The sequence below is a fragment of the Silene latifolia genome, chromosome 2, assembly GCF_048544455.1.
Source record: "Silene latifolia isolate original U9 population chromosome 2, ASM4854445v1, whole genome shotgun sequence".
In the NCBI taxonomy this organism is placed as follows: domain Eukaryota; kingdom Viridiplantae; phylum Streptophyta; class Magnoliopsida; order Caryophyllales; family Caryophyllaceae; genus Silene; species Silene latifolia.
In genome coordinates, this window is record NC_133527.1 from 6,285,098 (window position 1) to 6,305,822 (window position 20,725).

The 20,725-nt window shown below is 35.4% G+C and overlaps 3 protein-coding genes across 3 annotated transcripts; 2 read left to right on the top strand and 1 right to left on the bottom strand.

Moving 5' to 3' along the window:
* Positions 1–676: 676 nt before the first annotated feature.
* On the bottom strand, positions 677–5,468 carry LOC141642135 (PLASMODESMATA CALLOSE-BINDING PROTEIN 2-like). The gene is made up of 3 exons (XM_074450828.1): positions 4,967–5,468; positions 4,820–4,853; positions 677–1,268 (listed from the first exon to the last, which is right to left on the bottom strand). Exons 1-3 carry the CDS (start codon positions 5,304–5,306, stop codon positions 995–997), a joined length of 648 nt encoding a protein of 215 aa, XP_074306929.1. The 5' UTR covers positions 5,307–5,468; the 3' UTR covers positions 677–994.
* A 1,399-nt stretch (positions 5,469–6,867) lies between these two features.
* On the top strand, positions 6,868–9,175 carry LOC141642136 (uncharacterized). The gene is made up of 4 exons (XM_074450829.1): positions 6,868–6,953; positions 7,038–7,088; positions 8,193–8,296; positions 8,879–9,175. Exons 2-4 carry the CDS (start codon positions 7,083–7,085, stop codon positions 8,967–8,969), a joined length of 201 nt encoding a protein of 66 aa, XP_074306930.1. The 5' UTR covers positions 6,868–6,953; positions 7,038–7,082; the 3' UTR covers positions 8,970–9,175.
* An 8,073-nt stretch (positions 9,176–17,248) lies between these two features.
* LOC141628045 (ethylene-responsive transcription factor ERF062-like) lies at positions 17,249–18,926 on the top strand. Its single transcript, XM_074441234.1, has one exon. The coding sequence runs from the start codon at positions 17,577–17,579 to the stop codon at positions 18,717–18,719; it is 1,143 nt and encodes a 380-aa protein (XP_074297335.1). The 5' UTR covers positions 17,249–17,576; the 3' UTR covers positions 18,720–18,926.
* Positions 18,927–20,725: the final 1,799 nt, after the last annotated feature.

Here is a 20,725-nt window from a genome sequence, read left to right on the forward strand (position 1 = left end):
GGATTCAGGTTATATTTTATCGAACATATTGTACATTTTACCTGAAATTTGATACTAATGCAACAACTATTTTTACGTGTGATGGTCACATTACAAGTAAGAATTTGTGCTATTGCAATTCTTAGGTGCATTTATTATAGTTTAAAACTAAGACGATTAAGAAACATGACGATTTGAGTCAATAAGGACTAAGGAGTCACCATCATCATCAATCGAGTTGAGTCAATAATCGGGTTTGACCACCTGTCGAGTCAATTTGAGCCTGTTTTCGGGCGATTCTGGTCAGTACCTGAGTCAGGTGAGCTTTTGCTAGGCTCACCATCATCGAACCTGTTAGGGTGCAAACCCTTGTCCCACATCGGTAGAATAAAGATGGAAGTTCATCTTTATAAGTGTCTACAAAATATAATAGGGGTGAGGCCTTTTGGGAAAGAGCCCAAGAGTAAATCCGTGAGGGCTTGGCCCAAAGCGGACAATATCGTACTATTATGGGTTGTGGACACAGATGCAGCAGAGGCCCAGCACAAGGTATTCACGCTTCCGCACAACAGAACCGAACTCAAACATGAAATCGTTGACCTGAAGTTCTTTTCACACGAGTTCAAAACCTTCCTGATTCAAATACGCCCTTAAAACTCCCTTTACAAAGAAATACGAGTAAAATGAAGCACCAGAATGGTCAAGTTGGTCAGTTGGAGATGCTTGAATTTCTACATCTTCACTTAAAGTGCAAATTAGCTTACAAAGTTGTGCATTACAGAAGTCATCAACAATCGGAACGAATGTCGAAAAGAAATTAATTATATAGCCCTAGAAACCTAAAATAATAATAATAATAATTCTAATAATCTTGGGAGGGATTCTGATTAAATTAGTCTGTGATCAATACTTTTAGGATCTTAAGACGAGACCGCCAATTGAAGCTCCGAATTAACAAAATTGTGACAGCCCACTCTGTCGAAAGCAATGAACGCGTTCTTCATCCGGGAATTAGTCAGAAAACAGCAATGTAAGAGAGCAGTGGAATCAGCATTTGCATAACAAGGGTTGTAGCAGCTGAAAGGGATCGGGAAGTGGCTGAGTCGCTTGTCGTGGCAATTGGTGGTCCCATGTTTGGATTAATACCGGACCCACCAAAAGTTCCGGTGGTTGAAGGGGTGAATGGTGATGAAATTCCATAAGGCGGTGCTGTGCCGTAAGGAGGAGTTGTTACAGAAGGGTTGGTTGTTGGTGTTGTGCCAGTGGTAGTAGGCATGTTTCCTGCAGTGCTGTATTTGCCACAAAACATGTCATATTAATATTAGCTCATGTACAACATTTTTAAGGCTCTCGCTTAAGAACGGGTTAAGGTAGAAAGCGGCACAAAAATCAATGTGAAATTGAACTGAAACCATCATATTCAATACTTTTCATTATTTAACTCCTATATTTTTACCCCTATACAAAACTTTTCATTATTTTAACTCAATTCCTTAATTTTCGTGTCATTGTCCAAATGAGACAGTTATTCGAAATAGGAGGGAGTATAAGCTAGAGGGCAAAACATCGGAAGAGTTATTCTTGTTTAAGACCGTATTAAACTCTTACAACCAAGACATAATAATTACACAAATTCTCATTTGTGACCAACAATATCCGTCACTCTTGAGTGGTGGATACCATTTTACCTCACAAAGTAGCCACTTTTTCTCTCTCTGCAACACTGTTCATGTGGTCCCCTTTCTCCACTAACCCATTTTGTTACCATTTTATGTCACAAAATATCCACCACAAATGGTAACCCGTCACAAGGGAGACTAATTGTAATAATTAATACTCATAGCTATTAGCCTATTATTAATTGAGCTACATGATGTGTAAACAAGTCGTCTAAGTTTAAGATGGTTTCAACTGAGATTTTGGGACATTGGAAAGGAGCTAAGCCCCTAAAACATGGAATAGTGACAATAGTCCTAGTACCTGATTATATGCTTTGAAAGTTTAAATCTTGAACCGTTGTCCACCACTATTCTCAAGGGAAGAGCACAGTTTCAAAAACAAGCATTTTTATAATACAAATTCTCATTTGTGACGGTCATATCCGTTGCAAACTTGCGACGGGTCAAGTATTATCCATATGGGATAAATAAGACAAAAGCAGAATGTATAGGGAGTAGCAATTTGTTGTCTTATCTACCCACATGGGTATTATTTGACCAGTCGCAAGCTTGTGACGAATATGCCCGTCACAAGGGAGAGTTGCTGTTTTTATAATAGCTATTGTTATCTGTGTCTCCCAATGAATAGTTTACAATTGCTTTATAGTGAATAATTTACATTTGCTTTATTAACGTCACTTGGTCTCATTAACGGCCAGAAAACATGAAATGAAGTCGATGACTTAATGTACTTGCGAGTATGAGTCGGTGATCAATGTATTGACGAGCATTAGTCTCAATATACTCCTGCAATATACAGTTATACATAAATGATACATTGATACACCCTTTGTGCCACGAATTTGTTTGCCTTTTTTATTCTTTAAGGGAATATTTTAATTAAAGGCAAACAAATAATTGAGACGGATAAATTCATACTCTGGATTACTCGTAGATGAGTACATGTCATTTCAAATTCAAAAAAATGGTTGAATAAAAGCTGAAAAGACAAGGCGAAGAAAAAAGACGTTGGACAATGACCATACGTACAAATACGCAAGAAAGTACGTGTCAGGAAGTAAATTTGCTTGAACAATACAGCAACCCCAACTTCTGTCAAAACACTTAATGCTCTGAATGTCTTATTGATGATCATCCCGATTTTAAGACAGATATATCCGTCTTAAACTTAAAACGGTTCAAGTAGTATAGATGAGATAAAAGTTAATTGTCTAGGGAATAACAAAAAACTTGTCTCAATCTATTCAAGTTGCTTGAACCGCTTTAATCTTAAGACGGATATTTCTACTTAAAATAGAGACCAACTCACCAAATTAATGTCATACCATGGCATGCTATGACAACATGGCATCTCTTGTCATGCCCTAGCATACCATGCATGATGCATCTATGCCAATATGGTGCAAGTCAAGGGCGTTTCTGGCAAGGGCATAGTGGGTGCATCTACAACTCTTTTTCGCAAAAATAAATATATTATAATTTATTTAGTAAGAGAGCATATTAATTATGCATAAAATTTCATTATAGACGACACATATCCGTCTATAACTAAAGACGGGTCAAATACAATACCACATTTTTAATAGGACAAACAACAAGTGGGGTGGCACTTTCAAGCTATTTAACTCAGTCTTTAGTTATAGACGAATATATCCGTCCGTCTATAGCAAGACTAGCTGTTAATTATGTGGTCTAGTGATTGTTAAGACTATTTCTAGTTAGAGGATTTTTTTTTTTTTTTTATATAACTTGATATTTTCATAGTTCGATAATTTTATACACCACGTCCATCAAATCCTAGAACCGCCTCTGATATGAGTACACAACTTATAGAATAAAAACGGTCTTAGAAAACCCCATCCAATCCCATGGTGTAACCGTGTAAGACCGTCTCAGCCAAGAGTTACTACACATAAAAAGTGAGGCGGGTAGGAAGGGGAATCCAAAAGCGTGACAACCAAAGTGCAGAAAAATGTGAACAATATCGGACAAATAATGTTTTCATTGTTTCCCAAATGTTATTGCATGTACTCTATTTCCCCAAGGTACATATCGATTGTCGATAAACTAAATTGACGGTTCAGATTGAGATATACATCAATCTGAAGACACGTGTACAGCAATCTGACCATCGATAAACTAGCTCCACAGGAACCATAATTTAACAATGGTCCCTTGTGTTTTTGCTGTACTCCAACTTCTAAAGATACTAAAATGTGAACGTTACATTGATTTGTGTTGAAAAAATGGGTTAGTAGAATAAATTCGATATAAATTCAAGTATACAAAATCTCATTTAAAGCGTATTATCTGTCTTAAACTTCAGACTTGTTAAGCAAGACTTTTATCAAATCTAAATTTTAATGTGTGGTAATATACAAGGTTCGAGCCATAAAAGACGAGTGATGAATCAAACACAGTAGCGTAACTAGACACAGTGACGGATCTTGACTAAAAAGTTTTAGAAGGTTCCGAGGTTAACACTCTTACAAAAACATAATCTAACGGAATTGGATGACTACGAGTCTACCATTTCTAAGGTCGATAAATTATTCATACTTTATTTATTTGTTTACCATAATACCATTAGCCCGATGTTATATACTAATTAGTTTTGTTAAAAACAAATACTTCCTCTATTCCAGTACATAAAAAAACTCGTATTAAAAAAATTCCGGACAATCAACAAAAATTAACGAAGCTAATTGTGTGAATAATTAGACCAAGTGACCGACAAATCGACAATCATGGTGCCAGTGGACAGATTAAACTTTATTTACCATGTAAGTAATCTAACGTACGACAACAAGTACATGTACTAAATTTAATAAACTTAATAAAAAAACATTAAATTGTAATTAACAAATCTTAGTTTAAGAAACAACTTCATAATCAATACTTGTTTTAGTTGTTTATTAAAATTAATCAAAATATAAGAAAGTGTAATAGACAAGTAAAGAATTTTAAACCAAAAAAAAAAAAAGAGAAAGGGTGATGCACACACAAGTTGAATAACAAGATCGATCATGAACAAATAAAAAGGAAGACGAAAATATACAAGTAATAAAAATCGAACTGGTTTTTCTAACATATACCCTAAAGACACAACTTAAGCGCTTAATTGAAAAAAAAAAAGAAATACGATTTTTTAAGGTACATACCTTGGAGAAGATGGGTACATACAAGCTCCATAACCTATACACCAAATACAAAAAAAATATTAAAACCCGAGTTGATCTTTCTTAAGACCGTTTTAATCTTACAACACAACCATTTAAGTTTTAATGGGTTCGAAAAGAATGACGTACTAGGATCAGTCTTAGCAAGAGTAGCCGAACCGGAAAAATCACAAGAACCGGTAGCACCATTATTACGTTGAAAAAAACTATTATAAGCATAAGAAGCATGAGCTTGTAAAGTATTAGGCAAAAAACACAACCCAGATTGTTGTAACGGAGTACAGTCGGCACCGGCTGCGCAAACGTAGTCAAGTCCCGACTGTAACACCGTATCTGTTGCGTCGCTTCGTGCGACGCACCATAATCCGTCTACAATAACTACATGTGCACACATTGTTAGATAAAGAATAATAAGTGTTAATTTTGTTTGTTTTAAGGATGTTCTTGTGTGGTTTGGGGTGTGTTCCATTATGTATGGGATAATGGATTAGTAGGTTGGTAAAGGTTGAGAGAGAGGGAGGAGTAAAGGGAGTGAAGAGTGTAGAGAGTGTGTATGTATTGTGGAGAGTACTCTAGAGTTAAAGCAAAATGGTAAAGACTAGCTAGTTGATTGAGTGAGAGTATGTACTCTGTTTTTGTCTGTCTTTTGCTTTTCTTTTTGTTCTTCCAGTCAATGGTGGGTTCCTTTTTGCCCATCTTGGGTAGTTGGATTGTGTATAGGTAAAAAGATTCCGGACCGATTCCATACAATCCGATTCGACCCGGGCTACACCAGAACAAATGGGGTCGTGTTGATTGATAGTGGATTTTTTTGGACTTGATATAAAATACTTCCTCCATTCAACTCCACTCTACCACTTTGCTTTTTCACATTTGCCAACGCGTGTTTTACACGGTAAATATCGTTAGCTACGTATTTGCAAAAATTATAAAAATTAGATATTTTTAATGTACTCGTAAAGACGAATCAAACAAGATCCCACATGAATGTATTTTCACTTATATATTGAGAGAAAATCGAAATAAAATGTGAATTTATGAATAGTGTAGATAATAGAAATAGGTAGAGTGGAGTTGAATGGAGGAAGTAGGAGCGGGATGTTTTTTACGGAGTATTTCTTAGGAACCTTTATCCTTAACTAAATCGATAAAAATATAATTTAAATTGACAACAATTAAAATGACTTTATTCGACAGGAATGCATATAATAAATGACCCGAATTTAAAGTAATAGAGAAAACTAGGGTTGTCGATGGCAATTAGGATTTGTTGTAGTTGGATTGTGTTTTGGTAAAATTGATACGAACCGATTCAATGCGATCTGATCTTACCCGAGCAAAAACTAAATAAATGAAGTTGAGTTGATTGAACTTGATAGGTTTCGATAGGGTGTTTCTTTCTTCTTATGAACCTTTAAACTTAATTGAATCGATGACAATAAATGAGAAATTGATTGGAAAGACATTAATTGCCAACCAAAACCCTCTTCAAAATTGAAATGACCTAAGTAGTCCGAGATTTGATCAGAACATAAGTAAACAATAAATTATCCCGATATAAACCGCGCGACCCAAAATTGTCCCGGTTAAAGTTTACGCGGTCGCAAGAACAACTTGAATACCTAGGTGGGTTGCAGCGCCGAGCCGGTTTGGCATTTGGTCCCAACTCTATCAGACTATCATATTTTTTAGTTTTTTGTTGTTGTTTTCAGTCAAGCTAGGTGGGCGCGGCTTGTTTTAGTCCATGAATCGGCCCGAGTGATGAACGGGTATATGCCACTTGCGCGAGCCACGAAAATGTTGACTCGACAAAACATGCATGCCAAACTGACTCGTGATGTTGTCTAGGTCTAAAGATTAACAACACAAATCAAGGATATCTAAGACTAGGAGAAATTTATCTCATCTTTGTAAGTGAATAATGCTTAACTCGTTTAAATCATACGACGGATAATACAGATCTCGTGACTCGTGTCAAAAGAGACCAATTGATTAAAAAATAGACCGACTCGAACCGAACTCCAAATCCCCAATATATCAAAGATTCCCTCTACAAAAAAAACCCGTCTTTTTATCAAGTCCTGGTAATTCTTCCCTGTCCATAGCAGATTCACAGGTAACTCAAACTTCTTCCCTCTTTTTTATCTCCTACCAATTTTCCCCCTAATTTCTATCCCTAATCAATTAATTTATTTTGCAGCGCCTTCAATTTGCCGTCGATCAACCCTAATTTCAGCTCTACACGATGACTCATATCCTTTTATTCATTCAATTGTTTGCTTTGTAGTTTTTTCGATTGAATTTTGATTTCTAGTTGCTAATCGTACCTTCGGATTTAGGTTTAGAAACCCTAATTTTGCTGATTAATTATCATTAGTTAATCAAATCAATGGTGAATTCAATCAATCGTGTATTGGTTTGCTCCGTAGTTCTTATTTTGGGTTGAATTTTGATTTTAGTTGGTAATCGTGCTTTTGAAGTTAATGTTAGAAACCCTAATTTTTGCTGATTAATGATCATTAGTTGATCAAATCAATTGGTTGATTCAAACAATATTTGTTTGCTTCCATTCAATTGCTTTGTTGCGTAGTTTTTTTGGGTTGAAATTTGATTTTTAGTTGCTAATCTTGCTTTCGAATTTAGGTCTAAAAGCCCTAATTTTTGCTGATTGATTATCATTAGTTATTTTATCTTCCTTCAATTGTTTGCCTCTCGTACTTTCAAATTTATGTCAGAAACACTAAGGTTTGCTGATTGACTATAATTAATTAACTGAATCAATCATTAATTCAATCAATCTTAGCATTATATTACTTTCATTCAATTGTTTTGCTCTGTAGTTTCGAATTTAGGTCTAAAAGCCCTAAGTTTTGCTGATTGACAATCACTTATTAATTGGATCAATAGTTAATTCAGTCAATCGAACTATTGTTATAGTTTCATTCAATTGTTTGATTTGTATTGATAGTTGTACTTTCAAATATAGGTCTAGAAACCCTAATTTTTGCTCATTGACTCTTAATCAAATCAATGGTTAGTTCAATCAATTGTGTATTACTTTACTTCATTCAATTGTTTGCTCCGTAGTTTTTTTGGATTGAAGGTTGATTCGTACTAGTTGATACTTGCACACTCTAATTTAGATCTAGAAATCCCTAAGTTTTGCTGATTGACTATCATTAATTAATCAAATCAATGGTTAATTCAATCCGTCAATGTATTCAATTGTTTGATCTGAATTTAATCCTAATTTTGCTGATTGACGCTCATTAATTAATTGAAGCAATGGTTTATTCAATCAATCTTTGTGTTATTTGCAATGAAGTCAAGGTAATCCTTAATTAAATGAATCGAACGCGGTAATCAGAGAGAGAAAGATCGTGAAAGAGCTGCGGCTCGCACCGGTAAGAAAGGTGCTAAGAAAGAGGATGGTTTGACCCACGAACAACGCCGTGAAAGGTAGTATAAATTTTACTCTTTTCTGTAAAATTTTAATTGTTCTACTCTTTAAGGTAAAGTTTTGGTTATAGTTGTGCCAAGGCAGTTTTACCCAGGTGCTATCGTAAAATCACAAGTTGATTGACCCAAATAACACCTAAAGGCTAAAGTATTTTAGTAGCTACGTAAGTTGTTATCTATGTTACTCGGACACTTTGGTATCACACGTCGCTCGTCTGACACTTGAAAATTGTCTGACACGACACCTTCGACTCTTCATTAGACCAAACAATTAAAATTTTTGGAAGATATCTGTATCCGGCACTCTATCGTGTCCAGCACTTGCAGCCGAGGGAGAGTAACCTAGGTTGTGGTAGGGATATAATTGTCGATTAATTTGTGGGTTTACATGTAAATTGGTTGTACAGGAGACTTGTCAATTTTTATGTAACACCACCCTACACAAGAGTTTGTAATTTGTAATAATTGGGTTTTTGGTAATGTTTATTGTGCAAAAAGCATATGCTTTGCACGATATTGGTGTAAAATGGCCTTATGAGATTTATTACTTTAACCAAGTCTAAATGCTTTACTCTTGTGCAGGGATGCAAAGGCGCTGCAGGAGAAGACCGCAAAGAAGGCAGCCGGCGGTTCGGGACAAGGAAGCGGTGGAGGTACAGGCACCACGAAGTGATAAATTTACATAATTATGATGAATTATTCAATAAAATTTAATGTGCTCTACATAAAATGTTTTTCTTTTTCATAATGCGCTTTGAAGATGTCTTGTTATTGGAAATTTAATTCCTTTCCCGCTCATTTGGAGTGTATGTTTCTAACGGGTCCTTTCGCTGTATCACTAAAGTTCTTGGATATTTTATTTTTGAGAGATTGTGTTTATGGGTGTTTTTCCATTGTTGTTTATTGATTATCTTTCTTATAGTGATATTACTGTTGTTGACAAAACTTTAGATGAATTCTTTTGCTTGTGGCTGTAACTCTGTGAGGTAGAGGTGGAGATTTGTTTGGTACTTTACTATTGGAGGAAAAGTTGAGCGTTTTGTATGTAGCTGTGTATCTCTCTCTGTGTTGTTTGTGGACTTACGACTGGACTTGTTGTAGTGGTCTGAGCTAATCTGAATGTTAATCGAAAATCGTATGGAGTATGGACATGAATATGTTCAAACATTGAAATTGTTGGCATGAGAGGACATGTATAAATGTATTTGCAAACTGAACCGAAGTATTATATAGCTACGCTGTAGGCTCACTTACTAGATCCTCCTTTAGAGTGTTTGATACCCTTTTTAGCTCGTTAGTTGGAAGAGGGGAACAGTTCTGCATTGAAGATTGAACTCCTTCGGTGAAAAAACGTTGTCGTTCACAAACAGCGCCTATTCATGCAAGTTCATCCCATTTTGCTTTTGGAGCTCTGTTTTGTGGGTTAGAGAACACTTGCTTGCTACAGTTTATAAAGTTTAATTTCCACACTGCTGTAATCCTTTTTGATCAAAAGAGGTTCCATTTGTGTGGAAGTAACCAGTTAAAATCACACATTTTTTTGTACCTAGTGCCGACATCGTCAATTTAGCTGTTGTATCTCATGATGGTCTCTTAGCAAGTTAGCAGATATGCCATATGCCAGTCAGGTAGAGGTTCTACGTAGGTTGGCTTAGTACTCCTTAATAAACCCTTGGTGTATGTCGGTACTACTCGGTAGTATGTACTGCATCATCAACGTGTCCTTTGTAGTATGAAATTTCCTTCCAAGATATTTTGTAGTTATGTTCTACTAGTTCGAGGAATCGACTGACCAGGAAAGTCAAAAGCAGAAAGTTTAAGATCTTGTGGTTTAAGACTTGATTTTATAGTTGTAAAACGGGCAAACGGCTTTGTTTTGTGAAGAAGGGCATGATAGCAAGTAAACTGGTTTCCTGTGCATGTATGTTAATTATGATTTTGCAGAATGTTATTGTGTGCTGAGCCGCTGACAATGGGGATGAATAGTTGATGATGCAATGTCTTCTGTTCGCTTCAGTAATTATTTTGTTTCAGTATCCCGACTTTTAGGAACCACCATCATCATAATTAGAAACTTCAGGTTTTGGTCCCTTGGACAGTTTATAAGCACCGTCATTAGTCTCATATGACGGTGTCGGTGGTAGTACTGTACTGTAGTATTGGACAATATCAAAGCTGAAATGGAACTGTTCCTTTTTGTGGATACCACAACATCTCTAGCCCTTAAATTTTGATCTGGGAATTTCTCCATCACCATCATCTAGGCTCTTATTTTTTCTTTCGTAACCTGGCATACAGCCTCTCCCTTGGCTGAAGCCTCATCTACCCCTTGTGCGATATTTGACATTTTCTCTAGCTCTTTCCCCACTCATTCATTCATCCTATTGAACTTCTTACTTTGTCAGTCTGTCTCCATCTTTATCTAGTGCGTGCTTCTCTTGTGGGACTTGTGGCTCATATCACTCAAGGGCTCTTGGACATTGGGGGTCGCGGGATCATATCACTCAACTGTTTAGAGATTATCACAAATCGTTATGTTCCTGGTGATGGTACTTGTGGTAATATAGGTGACAGTAAATCTTTGACGATGAAAACACAGAGTATGTGGTTAGATACTTAGCGTTCTATTGATTTTCCGTGACTTTTAACATGTCTCCAAGCTCTTTCTCTGTAGTTTGGAGCTGTTTCATGTTGCCATTTAGTTTGGTAAAAATTGTTTGTTGTTTATTGGGCTTTAGATTGGTTGATGCCTCGTTGGTTCATTTACACAGCTCTACCTTTTAAGATTTGTCGTCCTCTGGGATGCATGCAGGAATTTCTGTATACTTATGTCTTGCTTTAAACCTGCTATATTGTTTGGTGAATTGTCCTATACTCCTATCCTTCTCACTGTTTATATTGTGTTGACCAAGACTATGCTAGTGATTGACTGATTGTTGTTTCCCTGGGAACTCAGTTGTGCCTTTGCAATGAACTCTTGGAACCTCGCTGAAACATAGCCCCTTCTTGACTTTCCTTGCGCTTAATTCTTCAGCTTAATTCTTAAGTAATTAGTTTTATTTCTGCATCAGTTAGTCTGTGTTTGTCTTGATTTTTCATCTACTTTGAATCATGGTTGACGGTGCATTTATGCTTGAAACCCATGACCTGTACTGAGTATGTCACTAGAGACTCGAATATTTTAGCTCGTTCTTATTGGTCTTGTTGTCTGTCTATCTTCTTTTCAAAATTTCTTGGGCAGACAGATTTCACACTACATGTTTTAACAATTTATTTTGATATCAAATAAGAAAACTAAAAATCAAAATTCAGATTGTCCGCCCTCTCACAACGGAAGAAATTTTTTCACCAAATCCAGCAAAGGTTGAGGGGATTCCCTATAGATCTCTTAGTTCTTGCATTTTGTTCTGTAGCTGAATTCTGCAGATTTTCTTAACTGCCTAGCCATGTAATGGAAGATTTCTACATTGGCGTGCGTACTGTCGACGTACTTTCTAGAAGTCCATTCCCCTTTTCTCTCATATTTTAACTAGCTACAATTTGGCAACTGTTGTGAAGTTTAATAGCAGCTTGATGACGGAAAGTACCTTATTTTAAGGGGTCTATGTTTAAAGATTACTATTATTATTAGTATTATTATCCACGTTCATCACTGTTCATGTCCACGTCCGATGGAGTTTTCTATGATTTGGTTGATGTGTGAAGTTATGGAACTATGCGATGGTTGTCTCGTACCTTTCTTCTACCAACTCCGCTTTCCTATTTTTCCTATTTGTTTTTATCTGGGAATTGTTATTTTCTTTACATTGTTTTTATGATGGCTTTAATATTACAGTATGTTATCTTCATTGACCAACTTAACATGCGTGAGCTAAATTTTAATGACACTTGGTTGCTTGAATATTGCTCAATTTTGTTGTGTAATGCTGTTAAATGTTTGTTAAGCCTTGATCTCATAGTCAGTCATTGTTCCTCTCTGAATGTGACCGGCTGGAGAATGTTGTCGTGGTAAGCCGGTACCCTATCTGTACCATTGATGATAATTGGTATGAGAGTTTAGCCTCGGTTTGTTTTCGGGTTATGTTAAGTTCTCAAATATCAAATGGCCTGTATTTGGTAGAAAGTGAGTTGTACATTGGTTGGGCAGGTACAACTTAATTATCTTCAGTAGTCACTGGATTAGATAAGGTTGTTAATTAAGAGTAGGTTTAAGTATCCATGAAACTATGAAAATGCAGAGAAGTGTTAACTACGTGCGTGACAAGTCTAGGATTTAGATTGTGATTGTGAGATGTGATGCCAGGATGGTGTACGATGGTATTCTCTGTTGTCCTATGATGTTATAAAAAGCCTTTTAATATTAACAAATCAGTAGGAAAGACGGTCTTAAGTTAAGACCTCTCACAACCCTATTTCATTTTTTAAATCGGTTGTGAGTGCTGTCTTAACTTAAGATCGTCTTAAGCAAAAGACCGTGTTTACAAATTATCAAATTGTTGCGTATTATGTGTTCTTTTATTTAATACTTCCTCCTTTTTAAGTCATTTCAAAACGTTTGATTAAAATACGATTCATGATGTTCTATTACTTCAGTACTTTTTTTACTTCCATTTGTGAATAGTACAAGGGCTTACTTTGAACTATCCGATTTACTGGGGTTTGATTCGTTTAATGGCTTAGTGCTACAAGTGTGGTAAAGTTCTCCCTGATTATTTTATAACTTTGTATTTTCATAGCTCGAGTTTGAGACATTTGATTAAGCGAGATTAATTCTTTTCTAAATACTCCATAATCGATTTAATTTTTCAAAGGTAAAACCAATACAATGTGAGGAGGCTAATGTTTAGCGTACACAGTATTTCCTTAACCACTACATTAAAATTTCCTTGGTGTAATACAGAACCCATAGATTTTTCTGACGCTGCAGCCGCTGTCTGGTAGCTTATGTAATCTTGTTGGATTTTACTTTGCTAAGGCAGAGGCCTCTGGAAGTTGTTTGGAGAGGTTAAAGGGAATGTTGGTATATTAATATAAGCATATATAACTATACAAGTACTCTGGAATGATTCCGAAATAAAGACAGATTCTTTTACTCTTCACAAAACTATGTATTTTGGGTAGAAAGGCATGCAAGTGGCTTGTAAACTAGAGCAAGAATCAATTTAGCAAGATTGATTCTGTTGTTTTGTTACATGAGTTAGTACATCTTTATGTTTTTGTTTCTTTGTTATTCAGCTTTTCTGGGGTAGGATTTGTTTTCATGTAGGCGAAAGAGAACACGAGTTGCAGACGCACAGCATCTGTAAGAAACTCGAAATTTGCTGAATGCGCGTAAAATATAATTGAAGATTTCAGAAAATATGTTGGATGCTCCGTTAAGTTTTAGATTTGTAGTTGAAATTCTAGTCGGGTTTTGGGGTAAAGCCATAATATATTCTTGAAGTAGGTTTTGAGGTATTAGGTCATAGGTGGTCCTTCTAGCCGGCGGATTTATTCTGGTTTATTGCATCTGTATCTAGAAAACCTGCAGTGACTTTTGTGTAAGTTATAATATAATGGAATATGCTGCAAGTTACACATTTGCCTTTTCGGTTAATGTGGTATGATACTGGAAAAATAGCGAGACATCAATAATCTTAATCTGTTGTCTGTACTCCCTTCGTCTTAGTCATTTGTTTACATTTTTTATTCTTTATGAGGGGTATTTAAATTAAAGATAAACAAATGACTGGAACGGAGGGAGTCTGTCTTAACAACTAAAATTAAGCATATTGCATTGGTACTAATGTACTATGTTTCTTGGAGTATAAGTGCTGAATTACTTAAACGTAGATAAAACTTGTCCCATAGAAGGCCAACAGTAGAATAACATATGTTGTTTGGGTACCTGTCAGATGACTCAGATCGAAACTTTAAGCCTATTTTTATGTATTTTGTATGGTGAATAGCTTTTTTGGAATTGTTAATCATCCTTTGATCAGAAGTTTGGTGCCTAAGATGGTCTGATCAGTAAACTAGTAACAGAGAGGCGTCGACGTGTGTGGTGTAGGAGGAGGTTAGCCAACCTAGCAGATCATGAGAAATAAATAATACCTTCTTCATGAAACATCTAGTGTAATTAACAGTCATCCAACCTTCCCGTGATATTGAACTTAGTCGCGCTGTGCACTTTTTGAGGCTGTATCATTCGCTTTTTATTTTTTTCTGATTAAGGCTGAAACCGATATTATTTTTTCTGGAATTTAAGATGTTTAATATATGATCCGGTTGGTTGAGAATGCGACACCTGTTTGATCTCTCCTTTGATTAAATGCATGCTTTTCTGAACTTTAGTCATGTTCTGATGTCTAAGGAGCTGGGAATTAAGACAGAGGATCGAAGAACCATGTCCTTACATTAGTTACATAATAACATTTACCGAGTAATAATAATAATTATTATTATTATCGATATTATTAGACAAGAACAAAGATAAAAGACACAGTTTCCTGTCTGATCACTCTATAAATAATTAACCAGGCCAAATTCTCTGTAACTTGGCATGCACCATGTGCTGAGTGATTAATGTATCATAGTTTTATTTTCTATATATGGAATGAACCTGTTTAGGAAATTACCAAGTACTCCTATAGCTTGTAGGAATCTTCTTTTGGCAAATTCTTCAGGATCTTGTAATTTTTGTTTGCTGGTAAATTATGTTACTCAAAATCGTTTAGAGATATCTGATACGGGTCTGTGTCTAAGACTGTTTTTTTCTTACTTTACTTCCATTTTATTCTCCCTTTATTAATGGGAAGTACACTCCTTCCGTTCCAATCATTTGTTTGCCCTTGATTAAAATACCTCTCACAAAGAATAAAAAAGACAAACAAATGATTGGGACAACGGAAGTACTAGTTTTCGAGTATGAGGTTGAAGCTGCCAATGTGCTTGACTATATCACTATTTCTTGATGAAGAAAGTAAAATAGTTCAAGAAGGATGAATTGCAAGGATATTTTGAGTAGAACCATTGTTTTGTTGAACGGACCGAGCTGTAGCGAGTTTTTATCATAAAATTTGAAAAAAATCCCCGGAGTTTTGAATTTCACCCATCTTATCGTAATACCGTCTTACCCTAGTTTTTATCTGTCAAGGGAGAAAGCATTGCAGTGAATAAAGAACTCTTGAAGAGCATGAGGCAGAATAATAGAATGGAACAAAGTTTGGTGAGTGTTTACTTGGTATTTACTACTCCATACCACCTTTGAAAGTCATTGTGCATATGTTCTATTCATTAGGGGATCATATTTTTATTTGCATTATTTCTTGTTTACGACTGTCTTAACATAACACGGCTCTCACATCCGATTAAAAAAGAGGTGGAAATAAAAGGAGTTTGTGAGAGTTCAAATTAAGACGGTCTTAAACAAGACCAACAGTTTTATTTGATGTTTTTAAGCTTCTTTCCATTTTTTCTTACTCGGATTCCGAAAATTGATGTTTTTACTTTCTGCCCTGCCTATAAAATTTCCACACATAGCAGAAGGGTGTCTTAATACAGGTCTCAAGAGACAAAAGTAGCAGAAGCCAGACTTAATTAAGGCATAACAATTGTTGTTAAGTATATAGTCAATTAAGGGTTAGCAAATGATTAATTAGTGTCATCTGGAAAGCTACTCATGATTTGGTTATGCTTGCACTGCAATTTTCCTTTAGTTTATTATGTTGTGTAGTCTGTCAAAGCTAATGATAAGTTTTCTAAATGATAATGTTAACTATTCTAAATCACTAATTTGGAGTAATATGATAATTAATTAGTGATGATTACTTATAATATATTTGTTAATCTCTCTGTGGACTTCTAATTTTGATTTATTTCATAATTACATGCTCTAGTTATTAATCTATTCTGCATCGGATACTTATTGTCCGCGCTTGATTTAGGATTTTAGGCACATAAACTTTTACTTGCTTCTTCATTTCTGTACACACACACTTGTGTCGAGCACTTGACACTTTAACACGTTCAAGGATCTTTAGAAACACCTTTTAGGCGAAAACACGAGTTCTTTTTTTAATGTCCTAGAGTTAGATGCTTGAACCCGAGTCTTTGAGCAACATAGCATACAAATATGATGGGGGTTGGAAAAGTTTGTGGAGAAAAACAACAAATATAGATTAACTTTTTGGTTAGGTTACATCTTGTGTCGCGCACTTGACACTTTAACATGTTCACGGATCTTTAGAAACACCATTTAGGCCAAAACCCGAGTTCTTTTTTTTTTCCCCCCTAACATGTCCTAGAGTTGGATGCTTGAAGCCGCGAGTCGCTTAAGCAACATAGCAGCACACAAATATGATGGGGTTGGAAAAGTTTGTGTGGAGAAAAACAAAACTTATAGATGAACTTTTTGGTAGGTTGCATCTTGTGCAGAAATCCAGGACTGCTTGTGTATTAAACTAGCCAATCTAGTCTAGGTGTTAATGTGTTATATTATCATATAATGATGAATAAAGGCAAAAGAGAAAAAGAAGGAAGGGGGATGTAACATGTAAGGAGAGCTCACATGGTGGCTGATATAAGTTCAGGACCAAAAAGTGTAAACAAAATATACTTTTGTTATTAATAATTATATTTATGTATTAAAGTTTTGTGTTTAGGTTCTTGAAGTCATTTTCAGAAAAGAATATGCAGCCATCATCTTCACCATGCAAAAGACAATTAAGCTTAATCAGAAATGAGTTGGCATTTTTCGATTGGTTATCGACAAGGACATTGAATGTGGGTGTCACGACTGAGTCTCAGAAGTTGATGACCTGATATGCTTTTTATTTTTTATATTTTTTCCTTCAGTAAGTCTCTCTTATGACGGCAGTATCCTTATTAAGATGAAACTGGTCAAAGATCCTCCCACTTGTCTCATCTATCATACTTGACCCGTGTTAAGTTTTAAAACAGATATTGCCGTCTTAAACAAGAATTTGTGTTTTTTTTCTTTTGAATAATAAAATAACATAGATCTAGCTCACAATGTCACATAGATAAAGCCATTATATTTTGTTTGTGTAGGAAAAGTAGGTTGGTTGAATAATTTTATAATTGTTTTGAATTGATTCTTGTCTTATGATATGCACCTGTGAGCTGACTTACAGTTACATGAACAACCTTTATATATAGAGCAAAATGCATTGAATTTGCATTATTCCCATATTGTCTCTTGTTCATTGTTCATTGTTCATTGTTCATATATACTCTTGAATTCTTTTTAATTCTTTTGATCTTCCTTGAACATTACTGTATGGAGAATCATTGTACAGAAATGCAAAACTTCTTGCAGGAAAGAATACCAGTCCATTTTCCGGATTATAACGATCCGAATCTCTGGAATGGTAATTTTCATGATGATAGTAGTAGTATAAACTCTGCATCATTATATTCTACTGATAATTCTTCATGTTCAGATAATAAGTGTAAATCTCCCTTACAGTTAGATGTTAATTTTGATCTAACTTCTCCTAAACCTTCCAGTTTTGTTAATTTCTTGAAGTGTTCACTTTCTGATCAACTTGCTCAATCTGCTGCACCTTCTAATTTTTCCGGGTTAAGCTTGTTTTCAGTTTCGACTGAAAACAAGCTTATGGACTCGTCAACAACCTCATATTTCCTGCCACAGTATTATCAAGGTCAAAACCAACCAGGTGAAGATTGGCTAAGAATGAATGAAAATTTCGGGAATATTTCTCCGAAAGCCTTGGCCGCAAAGAAAAACCCAATGAAGTACAGTACCAGAAAGCTGCAGGCCTTGATAAACCCCAATGCAACATCAGTGACATCACCATCTTCCTCCTCCTCATCGCCATCCTCGTCTTCACCAGGGAAGTTGTACAGAGGAGTAAGGCAGAGGCACTGGGGAAAATGGGTGGCGGAAATCAGATTACCGCGTAATAGAACCCGTGTGTGGCTTGGAACATTTGATACAGCTGAAGAAGCGGCTTTTGCATATGATACAGCAGCTTATATGTTAAGAGGTGAATATGCACATCTGAACTTTCCTGATCAGAAACATTTACTTAAGGCTAATGCCTTAAGTGGGTCTACTGCAACTCTTTTAGAATCCAAATTGCGCGCAATTTCACAACAAGGGTTGAATTCTGTGAAGAAATCGAGTCATCATCTTGTTCCCGATGCTGGCTCAGCTGCAAGCTTGTCATCTGGTCTGGTAAGCCACTGTTCTTCTGCTAGAAAAGAGTGGCAGTTTGAGCTGAATAATAACGATAATAACAATAATAACGACAATAATAATATTATTGTTAATAATAATAATAATAATAATAAGACGGTTGAAGTTTCGTCAGATCATAGCTTTGATGGTGTGCAATTAAGTAGAATGCCTTCCTTAGACATGGATATGATATGGGATGCTCTAATTTCTGATTCATGATAATTACCCATGTTTTTTTTTTAATTACTTTTTCCTGTTATATTTTTTTTTTATGATTTCATATTTTAAGTCAAAATGGGTTGTTTCTACGGAAAATGTCAATTTATTATAGCTCAAAATGGTGCCAAAGCTATATATAGTCTCTTTGAATGTCACATTTGTTGTTTAGTTATACAATTTTATGCAATTAGATTTCGAGTTTTCTACTATATTGACATATTGAATTATTGCAGTTACTTCTCGACTCCTAGTGTACGTTATCTTCATTTTTCTTTCCGATTCAGATTTAAATACCGGAATAAGACTGTATACATTCTAGTATATTGTCTGTCAGTTTTATTTCGATTGTCTTATCATCTTTGGGTGAGGTAACCAACTCTTCCTTTATTTGGGGATTGTTTGAGGTCACACTTGTTGTTTAGTTACACAGGTTTTTGCAATTAGATTTCGAGCTTTCTACTATATTGACATATTGCAGTCACTTCTCGACCCCTAATGCAAGTTATCTTCATTTTTTTTTAAATTCAGCCTTAAATACAAGGGTTAGACTGTATACATTCTACCGTATTATCTGTCAGTTTTATTTCGAGTACCTTATCGTCTTTAGGTGAAGTCGCAAGAAGAAAAAGACGATCTCTCTTCCTTTATTTAGGGATAGTTTGATAGAAAGCACAAGGTAGTTGGTTAACTAATAAGAGGTGCTAACGTTTTTGAAAAGGAAGGAGGCTAAAGCTATAAAAAAGCACAAAGGGATTCTAGAAATGTTACATCATGAAAGGCTATAGCATGTTATTCTTTGTTCTCGACTTCTTGTATAGTTCTATCATTCTATCTCCTCTACATTTTGGAATTTTTTTTCATGTGCATGTTTCGGGTTTTTCTTTGGATGCTTGGTTCTCGTCGACTCTGGCCCCCGTCCAATCGGTTTGAGATTCTCCACTTTTTTTTCGTTAGACAACATAACATGTAATGTGTTATGTTGCATACATGGTACGCTAAAATTAAAAGCCAGGTCGTTATACAACATGACGTGTGTAACATGTTGACCGTCTATAGTAATTAAAAGAAAAAGCATTAGCCAATTAGATTAGTACTCCATTTTGATTGGAGAAATAGTACTCCATGAATATATATCGATTGACATTTTGTCATCGTTTACTTTGTTCTTTAGTTTATTAGGAAACTTGTATGAGAGATTGAGAGGTTTATATTAAAAACACAAAATTGTTTTCCATGTTTTAATCAAAGTCAACCACCCCCCTTACTCTTGTAATATTGAAGGAAGTATTTTGACTTTTTTTTTGGTGATGAGAGAACCCGCCTCCGCTATTTTCGGTGCGCACTGGGTAAATGATAAAGCATAAACATTCTGAAACTGAAATACTCTGTCCATTCTCGTTATTTGTTTACCTTTAATTAAATTACGCTTATAAAGAGTATAAAAGGTAAATAAATAATTGAAACGAAAAGAGTATAACTTTGTATTTGCGTAACACAGATTTTGGAGTCGATACATCTTTGTTTTACAATTTTGTCAATGGAGCACGGGATAAGGAACAAGATGTACACAACTACACATCTTGTGTCGATTTTAAAGAGATTGTTTCAAAACGACCTCGTCAATAACTATATCGATCAACTGCCGAAAGCAACACACTGGAAAAGAAGTACAAATAGTTTAGTTGCAATTATTTCGAGAGGGACAACAACAATTTAAAGAAGGAATAGCATACAAATAGTTGCAATTACATATTGTGGTTCATATTAAAATGACAATAATTCTTATATAAAACCGTTTTAGTTAAAAAAAAAAAGTGTCATAGACTTTGAAGAATGACGATGATATCCTATCTACATACTTCACCTGCCCAAGATCTATATCTTCTGCTTATCTTCCTATTGTATGACACAGCCCCTACTAGATACGGATATGTGTTACATGTTTTTGTAATTCATAAGTGTCTCAATCACATTTGTCATGTTAATCTCAATGACTTATCCAAGGT